The 17,233-nt window shown below is 39.3% G+C and overlaps 1 protein-coding gene across 4 annotated transcripts; it reads right to left on the reverse strand.

Annotated features, from left to right (window-relative positions):
* Positions 1-2,593: 2,593 nt before the first annotated feature.
* On the reverse strand, positions 2,594-11,218 carry max (myc associated factor X). 4 transcript variants are annotated; one of them, XM_073853235.1, is made up of 5 exons: positions 11,062-11,218; positions 10,711-10,737; positions 7,201-7,308; positions 4,074-4,197; positions 2,594-3,981 (listed from the first exon to the last, which is right to left on the reverse strand). In XM_073853235.1, the coding sequence occupies exons 1-5, from the start codon at positions 11,095-11,097 to the stop codon at positions 3,794-3,796; spliced, it is 483 nt and encodes a 160-aa protein (XP_073709336.1). In that variant the 5' UTR covers positions 11,098-11,218; the 3' UTR covers positions 2,594-3,793. The 4 variants fall into 4 exon arrangements, with proteins under 4 accessions (XP_073709336.1, XP_073709335.1, XP_073709338.1 ...); XM_073853234.1 differs by having other exon boundaries at positions 4,074-4,212; XM_073853237.1 differs by lacking the exon at positions 10,711-10,737.
* Between the last annotated feature and the right edge of the window lie 6,015 nt (positions 11,219-17,233).

Genomic DNA, 17,233 nt, shown 5'->3' on the forward strand with positions numbered 1-17,233 from the left:
ACCGGAGGGGTGGGATAAACGGTTGTCTTTCAAACTCCTCTCCACGCAATAGGATAGCGCTACAACCAATCAGAGACGTAGTCGGTCAGGTGACGTAGTCAGAGCGACGAAGATTTTTAACAAAAATCAGTGCACTGTGCAGTCTGTCAGCTAAATAATAGACATAGATGGGCACTAAACCTTTAAAAGTAAACAAAAACATGCACAGACAAATCCAAATTACACCCTGCGGCTCGTGACGATACACTGATGTCCTAAGACACGAAACGATCGGTTTTTGCAAGAAAATGAACAGTATTTATATAATTTTCTTTTTACCTTTGATACACATCCACGTCCATCTGTCATGAGCACGAGTTTAGCATATCTATGATTCGACTCGTCACATGTGAACGCGCTTTGATGTAGTATACGCAAACACCGGAAGGGGAAATATGTAAAAAAAAGTCCAGGATGAGTTTGCGCAAGCAAACGTAATCTTTTTCAGCTTTAAATGGGTTTGAACAACCAGGACAAGCGCAAGTAATTACCATTTTGAATAGCAGCTATATCCACAATCTCTTGTGCTGTGTAAACAATGAGTGTCGTATACACGCCACAGATCGCTTCCGGTGTTTGCGTATTCTACACCACAGCGCGTTCAGATGTAACGAGCTCCTGCTCAGGACACATGGACGTGGCTGTGTATCAAAAGTAAAAAAATATATAAATACTGTTCAGTTTTCCACGCTTAATTCACGGAACCAGGAATTCATGTCTGACTGAACTTATGGTCGCAGTTCAGTCGTCATCATGTTAAGCCCGCCCACCGACTCGTGATTGGCCCGGTACATCTTGGATTTTTCGGAAATTTAAGTGAATTGAGAGCAAGGGGCAACCTCCCGCTCTCTCTATTGAAACCAACACGGAAGTGACTTAAACTGCAATTCATCGACTGGCCGCTAGAGACTGGCTGCAGAAGGGAGTCAGTCCCATTGACTCCCCATGTTAAAATGCCCAACTTCACAGCAGAAAAAAGTATGTTTACAGCCTGGTTCAAAAAATGGTTTTGGTCTATATAGCTAGTTTTGCCCTTCATGTCAACTGTGAGGGGGGTGAATTTTTTTATAACTCATCCGTTTAAGTTATATTAAGCCTTAAAGTTCTGTATAATTAAGGGCGTGGTCACTTGAGTGACAGGGGGATTGCCGCTGCTGTCACCACTGTCGCGCTAGGCGGGCGTGGTTTCAGCAACAAGCTCCACCCACTTCCCGCCTTTTTGCCCATTTTTGATTATCCGGGAGTGACGCGCGGTGACGCGATTCCAAGATGGCGACGGCCGACTCCCGCCCACTTTAGGCTTCAAAATAGCGCTTCAGAATCCTACGGGTGACGTCACGGATACTACGTCCATATTTTTTACAGTCTATGATTGAGAGTAACTAGACTGACCTTAGAAGCAAATGTAATTTGCTGCCGCTAGGGGCGCGTCTAGATTCTAGGCTAGCAGATTGGTGTCTTACCATATTATTTTAATGTATTATCTTAATTATGAACACACTGGTTTGTCGTGCAAACAGTTTTACCGTTTACTGCACGTTGTTAGTCTTCTGGTCATTTCCCTATAGTGTTTTCACGACGGGTCATCAGTCGGCTATATTCGCGCCAATGAACGTAAACAATGCTACTGAATCGAACGAAACTCGTGTATTTTGCTGCTAAAAATGATCAAATATTGTCATGTTTTGGGCTGTACTACTCGGTCGGATTGGGAAAAACATTTGGAGTACTACAGACTGCCAAAAGTTATAACAAATCAAAGAGAAGAGTGCAAAAACCTGTCTGAGGAACAAAAGGCGTTTGTGGTTGGCCAACCCGAACCAGGATTTCCAGGGCAAGAATCTTGACGACATTCCTGTTTGTTCTTCTCATTTTCGTTAAGGTAGGTGAAAATTAGGCTAATATCTTAATTAATACTGCTGTAGATATCTTTACCACCTATTAACTTCAGTTTGTCAAAATATTGCACCCTTTCCTGCATACTAAGTCCTTCTCTGTATGATTCAGCAGCTTCCACACATTTTTTCCATGGTTTAGACGGCATTAATTATCAGAACAACATATTCAGTAGTACATTACCTGTGCAATCCATGCCGTTTACATCCGAGTATCTCCAATATGGCCACGCATCCAGGTAACTATAAAATAGCCATGGAGATTGCATTATCCATTTTATTTTTTTCCATAAAACTGGGTAGGGGAGTTTATAAATTGTCTGGGATTCTATCTCATTTGTTTTTAATTATATTACCGGTATCTTAATTATGGACACACTGGTTTGTAGTGGAAAGTCTTACCGTTTACTGCACCTTGTTATTCTTCTCCTTGTTTCCCTATAACGGCTAACGTACTGGGTGTATCACCCATAGGCTTTCTTTTCGCATTGAACAATAAGGTAGAGATAGTAATATAATTAATTATTATGCAAATGAATATAATATCAAGCTCTACTTGGTAGAAATTCCAAGTAAATATATTTAGGCAGCCACTTGCAAACATCTAGAAAAGTTACATAGACTTAAGATTGAGAACCAAAGAAAGCACGCAGCATATGTAAAGGATAAAATAGTTTTATTTATATTCTCATTGTAAAGGTAGGCCTCAACTTGCAAGACAACTGTTGGCAGTATGTACAACATACCTGTAATTTCCATGGAATGGAATCAGACAAAGAAAGACCTACTCAGTTTACTAATGTACTAAGTGGAAAATATGGTAAAAGATACACGCGCGCACACACACTCACGTCTCCTAGACACTCAAAATGCAACTTTTGCGGTGTGCAGCGGTCGAATTCCAGATGAACATTTAGAACATTTACCTTTAAAAGTCACGACATGAATCTACTCTTTCAATATCGACTAGCTTTGTGGGGGGGGAACATCATTTGGAACATTTATATTCCCAATATGGAGTGAAATACATAAAATACATGTTTAGGAGGCTCAGATGACAGATGCAAAATATATGCTTTATCACTTTTTTAACCCCCTTGTTTTAAAAGAAACAAAATCTCGTTTTTTTCCCCCAACCTGTAAACTTTACTACATCAGGCTAAAACAACAAATACAACACAAGCTCAGCAGCCTTCCCATAAGCATTTTTTTTGTATTTTGTATTTTTTAAATAAGGGATTTTATCGATAACATGTCAAAACGTGTCACTCATCCCATAGGTCTAACAAGGGGTACATTGATAGATGCTTCAAAAACATTCCTTTATGGAAAAGTAACAAATATTTAGAAAGGCAAACCACTCGGGACAATTCAGCTAAGGGTAAGTTCTAAGCAGGCTTTAAGATATTCAACAAAAAAGTATATTTTAGCAGTGCTAGGAGCTATACGCCTCATTCACCCCTTTGGATTTCCATCTGGAGGGATTGCAGACAAGGGTACAAAAAAAAAAAAGCATCAAGTCCTTAAGTTGCAAAGCTGCCTCATTTTGGGTTTAAATCATCGTTTGTTGTTGCGTGTGCCAGGACGCAAGATGGACGAACACAGTCGGAGAAGGAGGGAGAGTAAAAACAAGCCGTGTTTTCCGTGAGTGTTCTTGCTGTAACAGGCGTCCCACACTCTTGTGAACCTGGCGGAGGTTTCTTCACGCGTGGAATCGAGGGTTGACATTCACTGAAAGAGATTGATCAAGGTGGTTTGGGGCGATTGAGGTACACAAAATACAACAAGAAACAGGCCATTGCTGTGACTCTCCCTCCCCTCAGAGGAGAACTTCGTGGAGCGGGCCGAAGATCCACCATTTAGCTGTCCTCCGGGCGGTGCTTCTTCCGGGTACGCTGTTCCTCCGGCTCAGACTCCGAGCTCGAGTCGGAACCTCCGTCGAAGGCCGATACAGCGCTGCCCTTGGGGTTAGTGTACAGGCTGCTGTCTGAAGAGGAGTAGTTGGCCTGCAGCTGCGTGGTCCCCTTGACTTTCTCCAGTGCCCGTACTGAAAATAAAAAGAGAGAAGACAAAACATTCTTTATTTTTTGCCTGAAATCATAGTAACACAGTTATGAGGAGTAATGCAGTGAAACCCACCTTGTTGCTCCAGCAGAGCGTTCTGCCTCTTCAGGTCGTCAATGTCCTGCTGGTGTGTGTGGTTTTTCCGTCGCATGTACTGGATGTACTCTGTGGCTTTGTCTAGGATTTGAGCTCGGGATGCCTGTTTGATAGATTGCTGTCAGCAACAAATGAAAAACTAGAATTTGACGCAAGGAATACAATTGCATTGCACACACATGAACCCAAACAATCTTGAATAAAAAAAACACAAACAGCTTAATCTTCTACTTTAATAGCTACACATTTGGAAATTCTGTCTGATACTGATAAGCCAAGACATTAATGCTATAACTGATAACCAATATTTGTCTATAAAACTAGGGATGCACCGGTTGACCGGCCATAAATCGAAACTGGACTGTTTTTGCATCTAACGCGCGATCGGTTTTCGTTTTTATCCCGGCCGTTTTTTTTTCCGGAAGTGTGTAACATGTCACTTGTGTGGAGGTTTTTCGAAATTTGTGAGCAAGACGTGAAGATTGCAATCTGCAATGTCTGCAAAGGACAGCCGCTTTCCTGTGCTCGCTGAAGTTGCGCGAGCGTACCTGTCCTCGCCCTGCACAAGCGCGGACAGCGAACGTTTGTTCAGCTCAGCCACTCACGTGACAGATGAAAAAAGAAACACTCACTTCTGACAAAGCTGAGATGCCCCTTTTTGTAAAAAAAAAAAAAAAAAAAAAAAAAAAAAAAATTACTTTACTTTTGAAAAGCCAAAAATAAAAGTCTGTTCTGTTAAGAATGATTATTATTATTTTACATTAAAATGCCTGTTGGCTTACTGTTTTACTTTACTAAAAGCATGTTTTACTTATTAAACTGTATTTAATTTAATATTTTTTTATTTATTTAATTTCAGATGTCAGATGCTATTGATTCAATAGCCAAAGCCAGTTTGGCCTGTTAAATACTAAATAAACATGTTGTTTATGTTGTTTACTTGCATAACTTCTTGTTTTTGAAAAAAATCGGAAATCGTTAGCGGAATCGGCCAGCTTGCTTGTAAAAAATCGGTATCGGAATCAGCCATGAAAAATCGGTCATGATCGGTGCATCCCTATATAAAATCAAAACTTAAACACTTAAAAATATTCAACAAGCATCACAACATTAATTTCCAGTCTAAAAACAGATATTCATTCTAAAAATTGTTAAAGATTACATCTACCCAAATGCTGGGTCATTTAAATGGGTTGTAATATTTTTACACAGGTGCTGGGTAGTTTTTCTGCACTCTAAAAAATGCTGGGTTATTTTTTTTTTTTTTTGCTGGGTTCAGCTTGTTGGGTTATTTTTAATATCTTTTACCCAGGTGCTAGGTAGTTTTTCTGCTGCTGGGTAATTTTTATTGGGTTATGAAATATTGTTTTGTTTGAGCCTGTCTCAGATGAAACAACCTATCAGTTGAGTTACATTCAGAGCGCAGGCTTTTTGCATCCTCTACAGGAGAGAACAGTTCTCAGCGCCGCCGATTTGGCACACCTCTGCAGCAAAATAAAGGTTTGTATAAATTTTATTTAATTTATAAAGTCTTTACTGTGCTGTAAATTATATTAATTTGCGCAACACAACATACAAGGACGAGATGTCAGTCAGCTTCCTTAGCAGCAGTCGTTTCACATGATGGAAACATCTTTTGCCTTGCATAACAAATAGATTTTCTTTGTTATAATACTGAACTTAATTTAATTTGATGTTAAATATGTTCTCTAATCTCAGTACTGTTTTTTTATGGGTAGGTTAGGGAGTCACCTACAGTTGCCAACAGTTGTCTTGCACTTCAGCTACGAGTGAAACGTGAGGCAGCAGTCTGAGGTTCATATTCCTCTGACAAACAGCAGCCCATTACCAGCTCAGATTTTGCAGAAACACCAGCACAAGAATTAGTGATATTTCGGTGAAAAGTTACAGAGAATGGTTGAATACACAAAATTAAATTGCTACTTTTAAAATGTTCCAAGTTTTTTTTTTTGTAAAATGCTTGTTAAACTAGTTTAAATGTATGTAATATTGTAAACTATGCTGTATTCATCCAAATAAATTCTATTCATCTTCTTTTTTTGTCCATTGTTCTTGCTTAATAATAAATGTTCTTCTTTTGATGATCGCTGTTGCCTCTAAAAACATTTTTAATTTCCAGCCCATTTTAGGTCAGCAATATGATTTTTAAACAATAGGCTGACTTAAAACAACCCAGTATGTTGGGTAAAAACATTTAACCCAACCAGCTGAGTCAAAATAACCCAGCATGTGTTCTGTCCAATATTTACCCAGCACTGGGTTGGCAAATAACCCAAGTTTAAAGTGTACAACAGTTAGCGGAAGCTAGAGATTGCAGTTTATAAAGTTGCAAATATGGATATTTTTCTAACAAAAACACATCGATTTGCTTCAGAAGGCCGTTATTCACCTCCCGGAGCCTGTGGAGCACTTTTTATGATAGATGGACGCACTTTTTTGGACTTTAAAATCTTAACACCCATTCACTACCATTATAAAGTGTGGAAAAGCCAGGACATTGTTTAATATAGCTCCAATTGTATTCGTCTGAAAGAAGAAAGTCATATACACCTAAAATAGCTTGAGTAAATCATTTTTAGACACATCTCTTTAATCATGCTTACTAAGTGAGTGTTAGATAAGCCATAAATTCACAAGAGAAATGTAAAATGATTAGAGAAACAATTATTTTATATCAGCCCATTACCAATATGGTACCAAAATATTGTGCATCCCTAGTCACGTGACTAAAAATACAACTCCATCATAAAAGTCAAACATTATCTCTACTACATTCTTCAACCCTCTATTTCTGATATGAAACACAAGAGGAAGGAGAAACCGCATTTCCCCTTGTAATGGCTTCCTGGCACCACGCCTGTACTGGGATCACATCAATCAGTCTGGACCTACTCTGTTCCCATTTCTCATAACGCTTTTCATTCGCACCTCAACATGGAAATCCCATTCTAATCATCTCATGATGACATTTAATCACACTCAGTAGACATTAACAGTAGACATTTCATTAACAAAAAGCACATGAAACAAACATCCTTTATGCCTACTTATATTCCTCATGATTTTACCAATGACATTCACCAACCTTTTCCCCTTGCAAGGCGGGAACGGAATCCCGAAGGCTGTGAAAGCTGTCTTTGATGTGGTCCCTACGTTTGCGCTCCAGCGCATTGTGATGTGCCCGTTTGTCTGCCTGCAATGAGAGAATCACAGCTGTCTCAACCTCTTCACTGGTCATAGTGTTTGGTATAAGAAAACAGTTATAGTTTGACTAACAAGCTATGTAGTAACACAAACAGGATTCTATTGTTCTACTGTTTTGACTTTAAGTGATCAAGACTGAAGAAGTGATCTGTTTTTGCAGCTTATTCTTGTGGACTGTTTGTCAGAACATCCTTAGCTATTTAGAATTTAAAATTAAATGAAACTGCTTTTATAGCACAAAGACTGCAATTGTACTACCCCTGAAAAAGTCTCTCAGTCGGGTCTCATTTTAGTACCCTGAGACTGTTGCTCTGAGAAAACAACATGGCCACTGGAGTCCAATGTCACTGGGCTTGGCCAAGACACTGTTATTACATAAAAGCACAGCTGTAAAACCTGTTTCGAATCCAGTGACTCATTAACAAGTGCCTCTTTTGCATTCCATGGAAAAAGTAGCAAAACGAAAGCAGTTATCCGAAAAGCTGAAGTGCCACTGGGCAGCACAAAGACATTCCGGTGTCTATGCGCTACCTGGAAGAGCGAGGTGTGGCCGTAGTGTTGCTGGCAAATCCAGGCTGTCTGTCTAATGTCTGAAAGGTTACGCGGTGCACTGCCAATGTCAGGATTGAGTTACAGGCACGTGAGGTGGCCAAGTGCTCCACATGTCAAGGGCTATTCTGCTAAACTACGCATGTGGTTTCTCCACAATTCTATCATGAAGAGTACTAAATTAAAGGTATGACGGTCATAAAGTAATCCAAATGACAAGTACTATTGTAGAGGAAAGCTTTCTCTGAATACAGTCCACAACATGCACTCCTCCTGTTGTCTTATGATCTCGACATCCTGATAAAAAAAACTATTTCCTCCCAGCACAAAAAGAAGAGGGAGATAAACAGGACTTTGGGGACATTGCAGACCTTGTGTCTCCAGTCTAGCCAATGAAAAATCAAGGCTAGTAAAAACAAGCCTGCTTTGTGATGAGTCCTATTTTAAACGTCTCGCTATGAACTCCGTCGACACACCTTTCACACTGACCAGTCACTACTTAAAGTGATAGCTGACTCAAAAATAAAGCTTTTGTCATCATTTACTCACTCTCATGTCATGTCAGTGCAAATCTGTATGAGTTTCTAATGTAGAACACGCAACCTTTTTTAGGCTTTCAATGAAAGTCAGTAAGGTCCAAAGTTAATCTGGAATGCATTATCTTCCATCGTATGGACAAAAACAGTTGAAACGTTCTTCAAAATATTTTTTTGTTGGAAGATCATACAGGTTTGGAACGACATGAATGTGAGTAGATGACAGATATGTCTATCCCTTTAACATCAAAGCTTGTTTACGGGTTGGAAAATTTAAAAAAAGCCAATTTATTTTTAAGTCAGTGATGTAGTCTCAGTCTTAGGGTAGGGTATGAAGAGGTAAAAAAAAATTCTAGTTAAACATAGCAGCCCGAGTGCAAGCTGAGCAAACAGGTTAGGGCTTAACAAGGTACGTGTGCCAAAAAAAGGGTACAAATAAGCTGGGGTTACACATAACTTTAAAATATGTACGGAAATCATTCTGGTTAGTTAACAATCTGTGGTCCCATCCCCACAAAATCTAAAGAAATTTCTAAATGTATTGAAAGCTAAACTGCACTGCACTGATTTCAAAGTGACATTAAGTGACCTAAGGAAATGGCCAGGGTTTTTTTTAGCTATTGAAAAAGCCCAAATTTACAAATTTCAATTAATTTTATACAGTTTCTGAGAGACATTTAGGTTTTAACTTGGCCACATAATTTAAATAAAGCACTTATTTAGCGAATAAGATACCATATGCCACCACTGTATTTCGACCCTGGACCTCAAAACCAGTCATAAGTAGCATTGTTATATTTGTGGCAATAACCAACAATACATTGAATGGGTCAAAATAATCAATTTTTCTTTTATGCCAGAAATCATTAGGATATTATATAAAGATCAGGTTCCATGATCACATTTTGTAAATGTCCTACCATAAATATCAAAACTTAATTTTTGATTATTAATATGCATAGCTAAGAACTTCATTTGAATAACTTTTTTGCTTTCCTCAACATTTTGATTTTTTGCACCCTCAGATTCCAGATTTCCAATAGTTGTATCTCAGCCAAATTGTGTCTTACAAACCATACATCAATGGAAAGCTTAATTATTCAGCTTTCAGATGATGTATGAATCCCAATTACAAAAAAATAACCCCTATAACTGGTTTTGTAGTCCATGGTCACATATTGCTCTTTAAAGAATGTTTGTTCACATTGTTCGTTAAGCAGTAGGTTCACGCACTAGTTCAGGCATCTAAATTATTGTGACGTCATAATGGCAAAAACAAAGACATTACGATTTAATAAAAGCACAAATGCATGAGTAATTAAAGGTGTGAACACTTAAGAAATCAACTGTCTTAAAAGCTCACTGCCCAGACTGGAAATGTTCCAGTTAATTACAGTGATAATTCACTAAAAAATGAAAATGGCATCAGCATCATCAACACCTTCATGTTGTTCCACATTTAATACAAAATATAGACAATATATAACAAATATACAAACTTGGAACAATATGAAGGTAAATAAATGATGAGAGAATTTATTTAGGGAATAAAAAAATGTATATTTAAGTGAAATAAAGATCCCACTTAGTAGACAAACAAGTTTGAGTTTCTATTTCTATTGATACATAGGTGTGCATATGTGTGTTTATATATACACGTGTGTTTTATTTTCACTTCAATATATTTTTACTCTTTTCTATCACTGTTTTGTCTGTGTATTAATTATTTGGTAATGCACAACATGAATGACTTTGGAAATTGAAAAGGGGGATGTTCCATAGGTTCAGGATCAATATTTAATGTTGCTTATTTATTCATACACAGTCTAATGTAACAAAAACAAGACCTCGCTGGAGTGAAATGCATATATCACAAGGGTTAACCCTGCCGTCGTATTAACACCGTTCAGCTAATACGCAATATACACTGCAAGCGTCGCGACACTAGAATCCGTTCGCTGCTTATAACGCGAGCGTTCTAGGTCTCACACTCGCAGTGTAGATGCGGTTTGCTCACGTATCTACGTCCCTCCCTTCCTCCTGCAGCAAGTGCCCTGCTGTCGAGCACTGAGCTCTCTGAACCGAGTCAAAACAAGCAGACTGTGTGCTCCTATGCTGGTGCTCATTCAATCCACCACATCTACCCACTTTTAGAGTTCATTCTATGTTGTTTTGTCGTCCAGCGATGCAAATTAGTTACGGCCGTTCAGTACCTACCCGGAAATAATTTGTAGCTAATCTCAAAAAGAGAAGAAATTGTCGGCATTAAAGGCTAAACTGGATTAATTGCTCCGCTTATTACGCACCACAGAGTGATATCTCGGTGATTCTTCCTGTAAGAAAACAGAACAGAAAAGTACAATTGTAGCTACAGCTGTAAGAGAGATACTTAACGTTAACTGGCTATTGATAGATGCAATGTAGTTTTACTACACAGAATCGCAAATGTAAATATAGGGAGACAAGTATAAACTCGACCCCCGTGTGTAATTGCTCATCTGGCTTGATATAGTCATTAAACTGACTGGAAAATGATTTCAAACGTTAGGATGGCTAACTAGCTAACAGGCTAGCCTCGTATTGAGGCTCAAGTATCGAAAATACAAGAGGTTTCATTCTCATACATGCAGGGTACAAACACAAATAACTATACTTACATCACTATCGACCTCGATATCATCGTTGTCGCTCATTCTTCGGCGAAGATCGATAAATCTACACGAAATGTTGTTTTGAAAACAACATGAAATGGGGCCCAAATCAAATGAACAAACAGGAGAGATTCACTGCTTAGACGAAACGAGATCAACGGACTCTCCACACGTGACTCGCCTACACACGGACATTTACCGTGGCGTGTCACGCCTGTGATTGCGGCGCAAGGCATAATGGGATTTGTTGTTTTTTAGAACTCGATGTAACAGCGAATATATTATATAGAACTACAACACCCAGTTATGATTTCGGCGTTGCGTCTCTAGTTCGCGTTGAAGCAAAGCCCTTTTAATGAATATGCTTTATGGTAACTGTAGTTTATTTATTGTCGTGCTACAAGCAAGACACGTGGAAAGTGTTCAGCGCTGTTTGTGACTAATATGGTGATTAGTAATACTACAAATATGTGTGAGTAATACTACACGATAAATATTTCAAGCATTGTTAATGTTCTTATTTTATCATTGTTATTAGATCAATAACAATACAAAGCACAAACGCATATACTATTATATCTGAGTTAGGGTTACAGGTTGAAACAACAACAAAAATCTAAATAAGCGTAATTTCTACACACTATTTACCCTTCTGAAATAGCAGCTACATGTTTTCTTCTTAATATATTTTAGATACTTAAACAAAGCAAAGCAAGTTGTGAAAACACAATTTGTCTTTTTTTAACTAATCATGAGGTTCCAATAATAGAGTGTTTTCACATGCTTCATCAATTGGCGGCACTGAACGTAAACAATGCCACTGAACCAAACTTAACTTGCATATTTTGCTGATTATTGGTGTTGAAATGATTAATTATTGCCATGTTTTGGTCTGTACTAATCGGTCGGACTGCAGAATTTTTTTTTTGGAGTACTATAGATTGCCAAACGTTATAACAAATCTAGGAGAAGAGTGCAAAAACAGTCTGAGGAACAAAAGGAGTTTGTGGTTGGCCAAACTGAACCAGGATTTCCAGGGCAAGAATCTTGACAACATCAGTGTTTGTTTTTATCATTTCTGGTCAGGTAGATGAAGTGTTAGGCTAATATCTTAATTAATACTGCTCGTATGTATCTTTACCACCTATTAACTTAAGTTTGTCAAAGTATTTCATCCTTTCCTGCTTACTAAGTCCTTCTCTATATGATTTACAAGCTTTTAATGGTTTAGACAGTATAAATTATCAAAACAACTTATTCAGTAGTACATTAACCGTGTACATTAAATCAATGCTGTTGTTTACATCCGAGTATCTCCAATATGGCCGCACATGTCTAAATAATGTTGTTCATAGTCTGACATTGGCTACTATAAAAAGGATTTGTAGATAAAAAATAACTTTGTTTAATGACCCAAAAAGGCCACATATCTTATCATTTTATCTCATACATATGCTTATTCTGGTATTGAGACCCTATAACTGTTATTATTAAATTAAGTTCTGTACTGTACAGGCTATAAATGAACAAACTGTCAATTAAACTCAACTGTTCCTAAAAGCAAGATAGATAATGTATTAATGTATTTCCCCTCTCTCCTCAAAATAGTGCTACAGATAAGGAGCTTAAACAGTGGATTATATGAGCTGCTGGATCAGTAAAAGGGTAAAAACAAGCACATAGTTGTGTTCACTCCCCCACAAGGTCAGAGTACCAAATAGGGGTACTCGTGCAAACAAACAAATACTGTCACTCACCCTTTCTCACTAGCCTGTCTTTACTCTGACACACCCTGTACTAGAACAAAAAGACCCTTTAAAAAAGATAGCCCAAATGAATAACCAAATTCTCAGCTGTAACTGCGATTAAAATCTAGTATAGACTAACTTCTTGTTTACTCATTATGCTGCATTAAATAATTCCCTTTAAAACTCTTTATAAAAGTCATGCACATTTTGAAAAGCCATAATGTGGTCAAAGAGTGTTAATGAGGTGTCAGTACTGGGAACGCATTGCAAGGGCAAAACCCCTTTTAGTCATTCTCATGATGCTCCCTCCATTACTACTAATGATCCATTTTGTGCTTCCAACTGTCTGTTTTCTAAACACTAGTACTGGTCGTGGAGAAGGAAACAGACTACAGGAGACTGAAGCCGGGATGAAGGGTGACCGCCCTAAAAAGCAGCTTTGTCTATGTGGCAGCTCGCAACTATGAGCTCAGACAATCTGCGTGACCCACCAGCACCCTTCCCCCATACCTCCTCAGGGGGGCTCTGCTTCACTGCAGGATTAAAATCTCCCACCCTGTTCCCTTTCTGCAATGCCAGTGTATGTATATAAATGCACACCTTATATCAATCAAATATAAAAAATATGTGTACTGTCATAACACTGCATGATGTGATAAGTACTATTATGTTAGATAAAACCTTGCAAGTGTTTATATTTTTATTTAGTCATTTTTTAATTTTGTTATACTATAAAGTTTACTGTTTTTTTTGTTTGATGTTTATAATGTATTTAATATTCAACACTAGATGGCACTATAATTATACTTTACAAGTGCAAGCTTTTTAGATTAAGATGATGTTCAGTTGTTTAAAAAACATTTGACTAATCCAAATTTGTTGGTAGTAGCCTAGTGTTATGTAAAGTAATATAGTGTAATAATTCATTAAAATATCTAACTGATCTTGATTCATTAGTAGTACTGTTATTGATAACGTATTTTTAAGAAAATATCTTACATTAGTAAACATTAGTAATAATATAATGTAATAATGCATTACCGATCTTCATTCATTACTAGTACTGTTAAATATAATATAATATGTGACCCTCGACCACAAAACCAGTCATAAGGGTCAGTTTTATGAATAAATAAGCTTTTCATTGATGTATGTTTTGTTAGGATAGGACAATATTTGGCTGAGATACAACTGTTGGAATTCTGGAATCTAAGGGTGCAAAAAATATTAAGAAAAATCGCCTGTAAAGGTGTCCAAATTAAGTTCTTGCATATTACTAATAAAAAATTAAGTTTTAATATGTTTACGTTAGGAAATGTACAAAATATCTCCATGGAACATGATCTTTACTTAATATCCTAATGATTTTTAGCATAAAAGAAAATTATTAATAATGAATAATTAATAATTAATTTTGACCTATACAATGTTTTGTTGGCTATTGCTACAAATATACCTGTGCTACTTATGACCGGTTTTGTGGTCCAGGGTCACATATAATATAATATGTTAAATACTGTGTTAAAAAATATCTAACTGATTTTGATTTATTAGTAGCACTGCTATTGTATCGTTCAATTTTACACATTTTACACAAGTACTGTTAAATATAAATATAAATACAGGGGCATGGTGTGAGTCACCTAAACTAGTGTCGCCTAGTGGAAATGCCTTGCATAAAATAAATGATTTTATTCATGCAGATAAATAATATAAACACTTTGGATGTTAAACGAGTGTTGCGTCAAAGACACTTATGGGGACACTCCTGTTTACTCTGAATACTGAAGCCTGATTTGTTCACGTTCTTGTAGCTGCACAAACAAATAATGCTTCAACTTGCCATATAAGGTCAGCTCTGATTGCCATTCCTGAGCATAAGAATCTTTCGACTGACATGCAGCCTTATAGCATGGCAGTGCACGCAACAAGCTGAATGCCCTTACAAAGTGCTCCCCAACTCGAGTTGGAGGCATCTGTCATGACCACCTTCCTGGTGAAGGTTAGTCCCAACGGGGACTATTCGCTTTGTCCAGAGGAATCAGGAAGCAGCTGACATCAGAACAAACATCCTCTGGAAAAGTCATGAAAGGACGTGAATGACGCTGCTAGCCGCTGAATTATCTGGCATAATCCATGCTTGCATCTGGGCTGAAGGAATGGTAGGACTGTACATAAGCCACTCCCTTGAACGTCAATCTCAAGAATGGTCTGTGATGAGCGGCTATCTGGATGAGTAAGTAAGCATCTTTCAGATCCATCAATAAAAAACAGTCCCATGCTTTCTAAGCCTAGAGCCGTATGGCAAGTGGTCTGAGTTTTGTCGAGTGGCAGGTTGCCGCAAGGAGGTGGAGCACTGACGCTTGTAATAGTGGGAAGAGGAGAAGTGCTCTTTTGAGTATGTGGGTCCGCTATTACAGCGGTAGTTTGCTTGGGCATGTGGAAGGATGGGCCCAGCCTGAATGTAGCTTCCATTTCCTAGTGTCAGAGTTCTACCACAGCCAGACCCACAAGCCACGCCCCCTGAAGACACACACACACGTTCCCAGTTACCTGACTTCTAATTACACGCCTGATTCCACTTACCACACCCCTATATAAACCTGGACTGTTCACATCACCGGCTTCTGGTCTACAGATCACATCCCCAGCGATTGCTGTATCTCCATGACTGTTTTGTACTCTGTGTTCCCCTGTCTTCTCCGTTGGATCTACTTACCCGAACTTTGGAACTTCTCAGATAAGAATACTCACCTCAAAACCTGCTGCAAAATACTTACCGTTCTGTCAATAAACTCACCTTTAATGTTTTATACTTACCTCCATCTCTCCCTCCTTGTATGCTGTGACAGAAGACCAGACCTACAACAAAATGGACAACGAGGAAGCACCCACACCAGATCAACTCACCGAGCTCATCAAGGCCTTCAAAGCGGCGTTAACACCACCTCCCGCGCCGCCATCTGCCTCAGGAAGTCCCATGGCTCTACCAAACACGTTTTCGGGAGAAGCGGCTGAGTGTAGCGTTTTTTTGCTTCAGGTCCAACTATTCATCAAGATGCAACCACAGCAATTCACCACCGAGGAATCGAAGGTAGCTTTTCTCATTTCTTTGCTAACTGGAAAGGCTCTTCAATGGACTAAGTCATATGGAAGGCCGATACTCCCATAATCCGATCCTTTGAACAATTTACATGTCACTTTTCTGAGGTTTTCAGCACAACTACAAATGTACTCACCGTCTCTGATCAACTGTTCCGGCTGCGACAAGGTTCATCATCCATCCACGAATACACCCTTCTGTTCCGCACGCTGGCGGCGGCTAGCGGATGGAATGAGATCTCACTGCTGGGTGCCTATCGACAAGGTCTCCACCCAGACATTCGCGCCGCTATGGCTATCTATGATGATACCATCGGGTTGGAGACCTTTCTTCAGCGTGCCACACGGGTATCCCAGCGTCTAGCCGCCTGCCAGCCACCTGAAACCGCTCCTCAGTCCACTATGGTGGCAGCTTGCTCTCCAGTACCAGAACCCATGCAAATCGACTCCACACGCCTGTCATGGTTGGAACGCCAACGCAGAATCAAGGACAAACTCTGCCTGTATTGTGGGAAAGCTGGTCATCTCCTCCGAACCTGTCCCGTCAGACCCCCACGTCCAGTGGTGAGTACTATCCAATCAGACATCGAAACTGCTAATCTTACACTCACACCTGTGACTCTTCATACTGCTGAACAAGATCTCTGTATATCTGCCCTACTTGACTCAGGTTCATCCGGAAACTTCATTTCACAAGAATGCCTAGACCTTCTTCACCTGCCACGTCACCACCATAATCCTGAGCTTTCTGTCAAGACCATCCAAGGAAAACCACTCGAACGTGGGCGAATTCGGTACTCATCACTATTCATCACCCTACAAGTGGGATTATTTCACCAAGAACAAATCAAATTTCTGGTACTGGAGAATTCTACCGTTGACATCATCCTCGGACGTCCGTGGCTCCATCGACACCATCCGGAACTCCGCTGGGACCCCTGTGACATCATCGGTTGGAGTAAACATTGTCTGAAGAACTGTTTTACTCGCTTACCATCTCCAGTTTCTGCTCCTTTGGCCGTCGCTTCCACCAAGATTGAAAGCCCGGATACTGTGAGTATGGTAGAAATCCCAGCGGAGTACATGGATTACACGGATGTTTTCAGCAAGTAAGCTGCCACCCATCTTCCCCCCCACCGGCCATGGGACTGTGCCATCGACCTGCTACCTGGGGCTTAATTACCAAAGGGACGCGTCTACCCGCTGTCCAACCCGGAGTGCCAGGCGATGGAGGAGTACATCCAGGAAGCATTGAAGCAAGGTTTCATTCGACCATCCACCTCACCAGCTGCTTCTAGCTTCTTCTTCGTGGGTAAGAAGGATGGAGG

Source organism: Garra rufa, chromosome 13 (assembly GCF_049309525.1).
Source record: "Garra rufa chromosome 13, GarRuf1.0, whole genome shotgun sequence".
Lineage (NCBI taxonomy): Eukaryota > Metazoa > Chordata > Actinopteri > Cypriniformes > Cyprinidae > Garra > Garra rufa.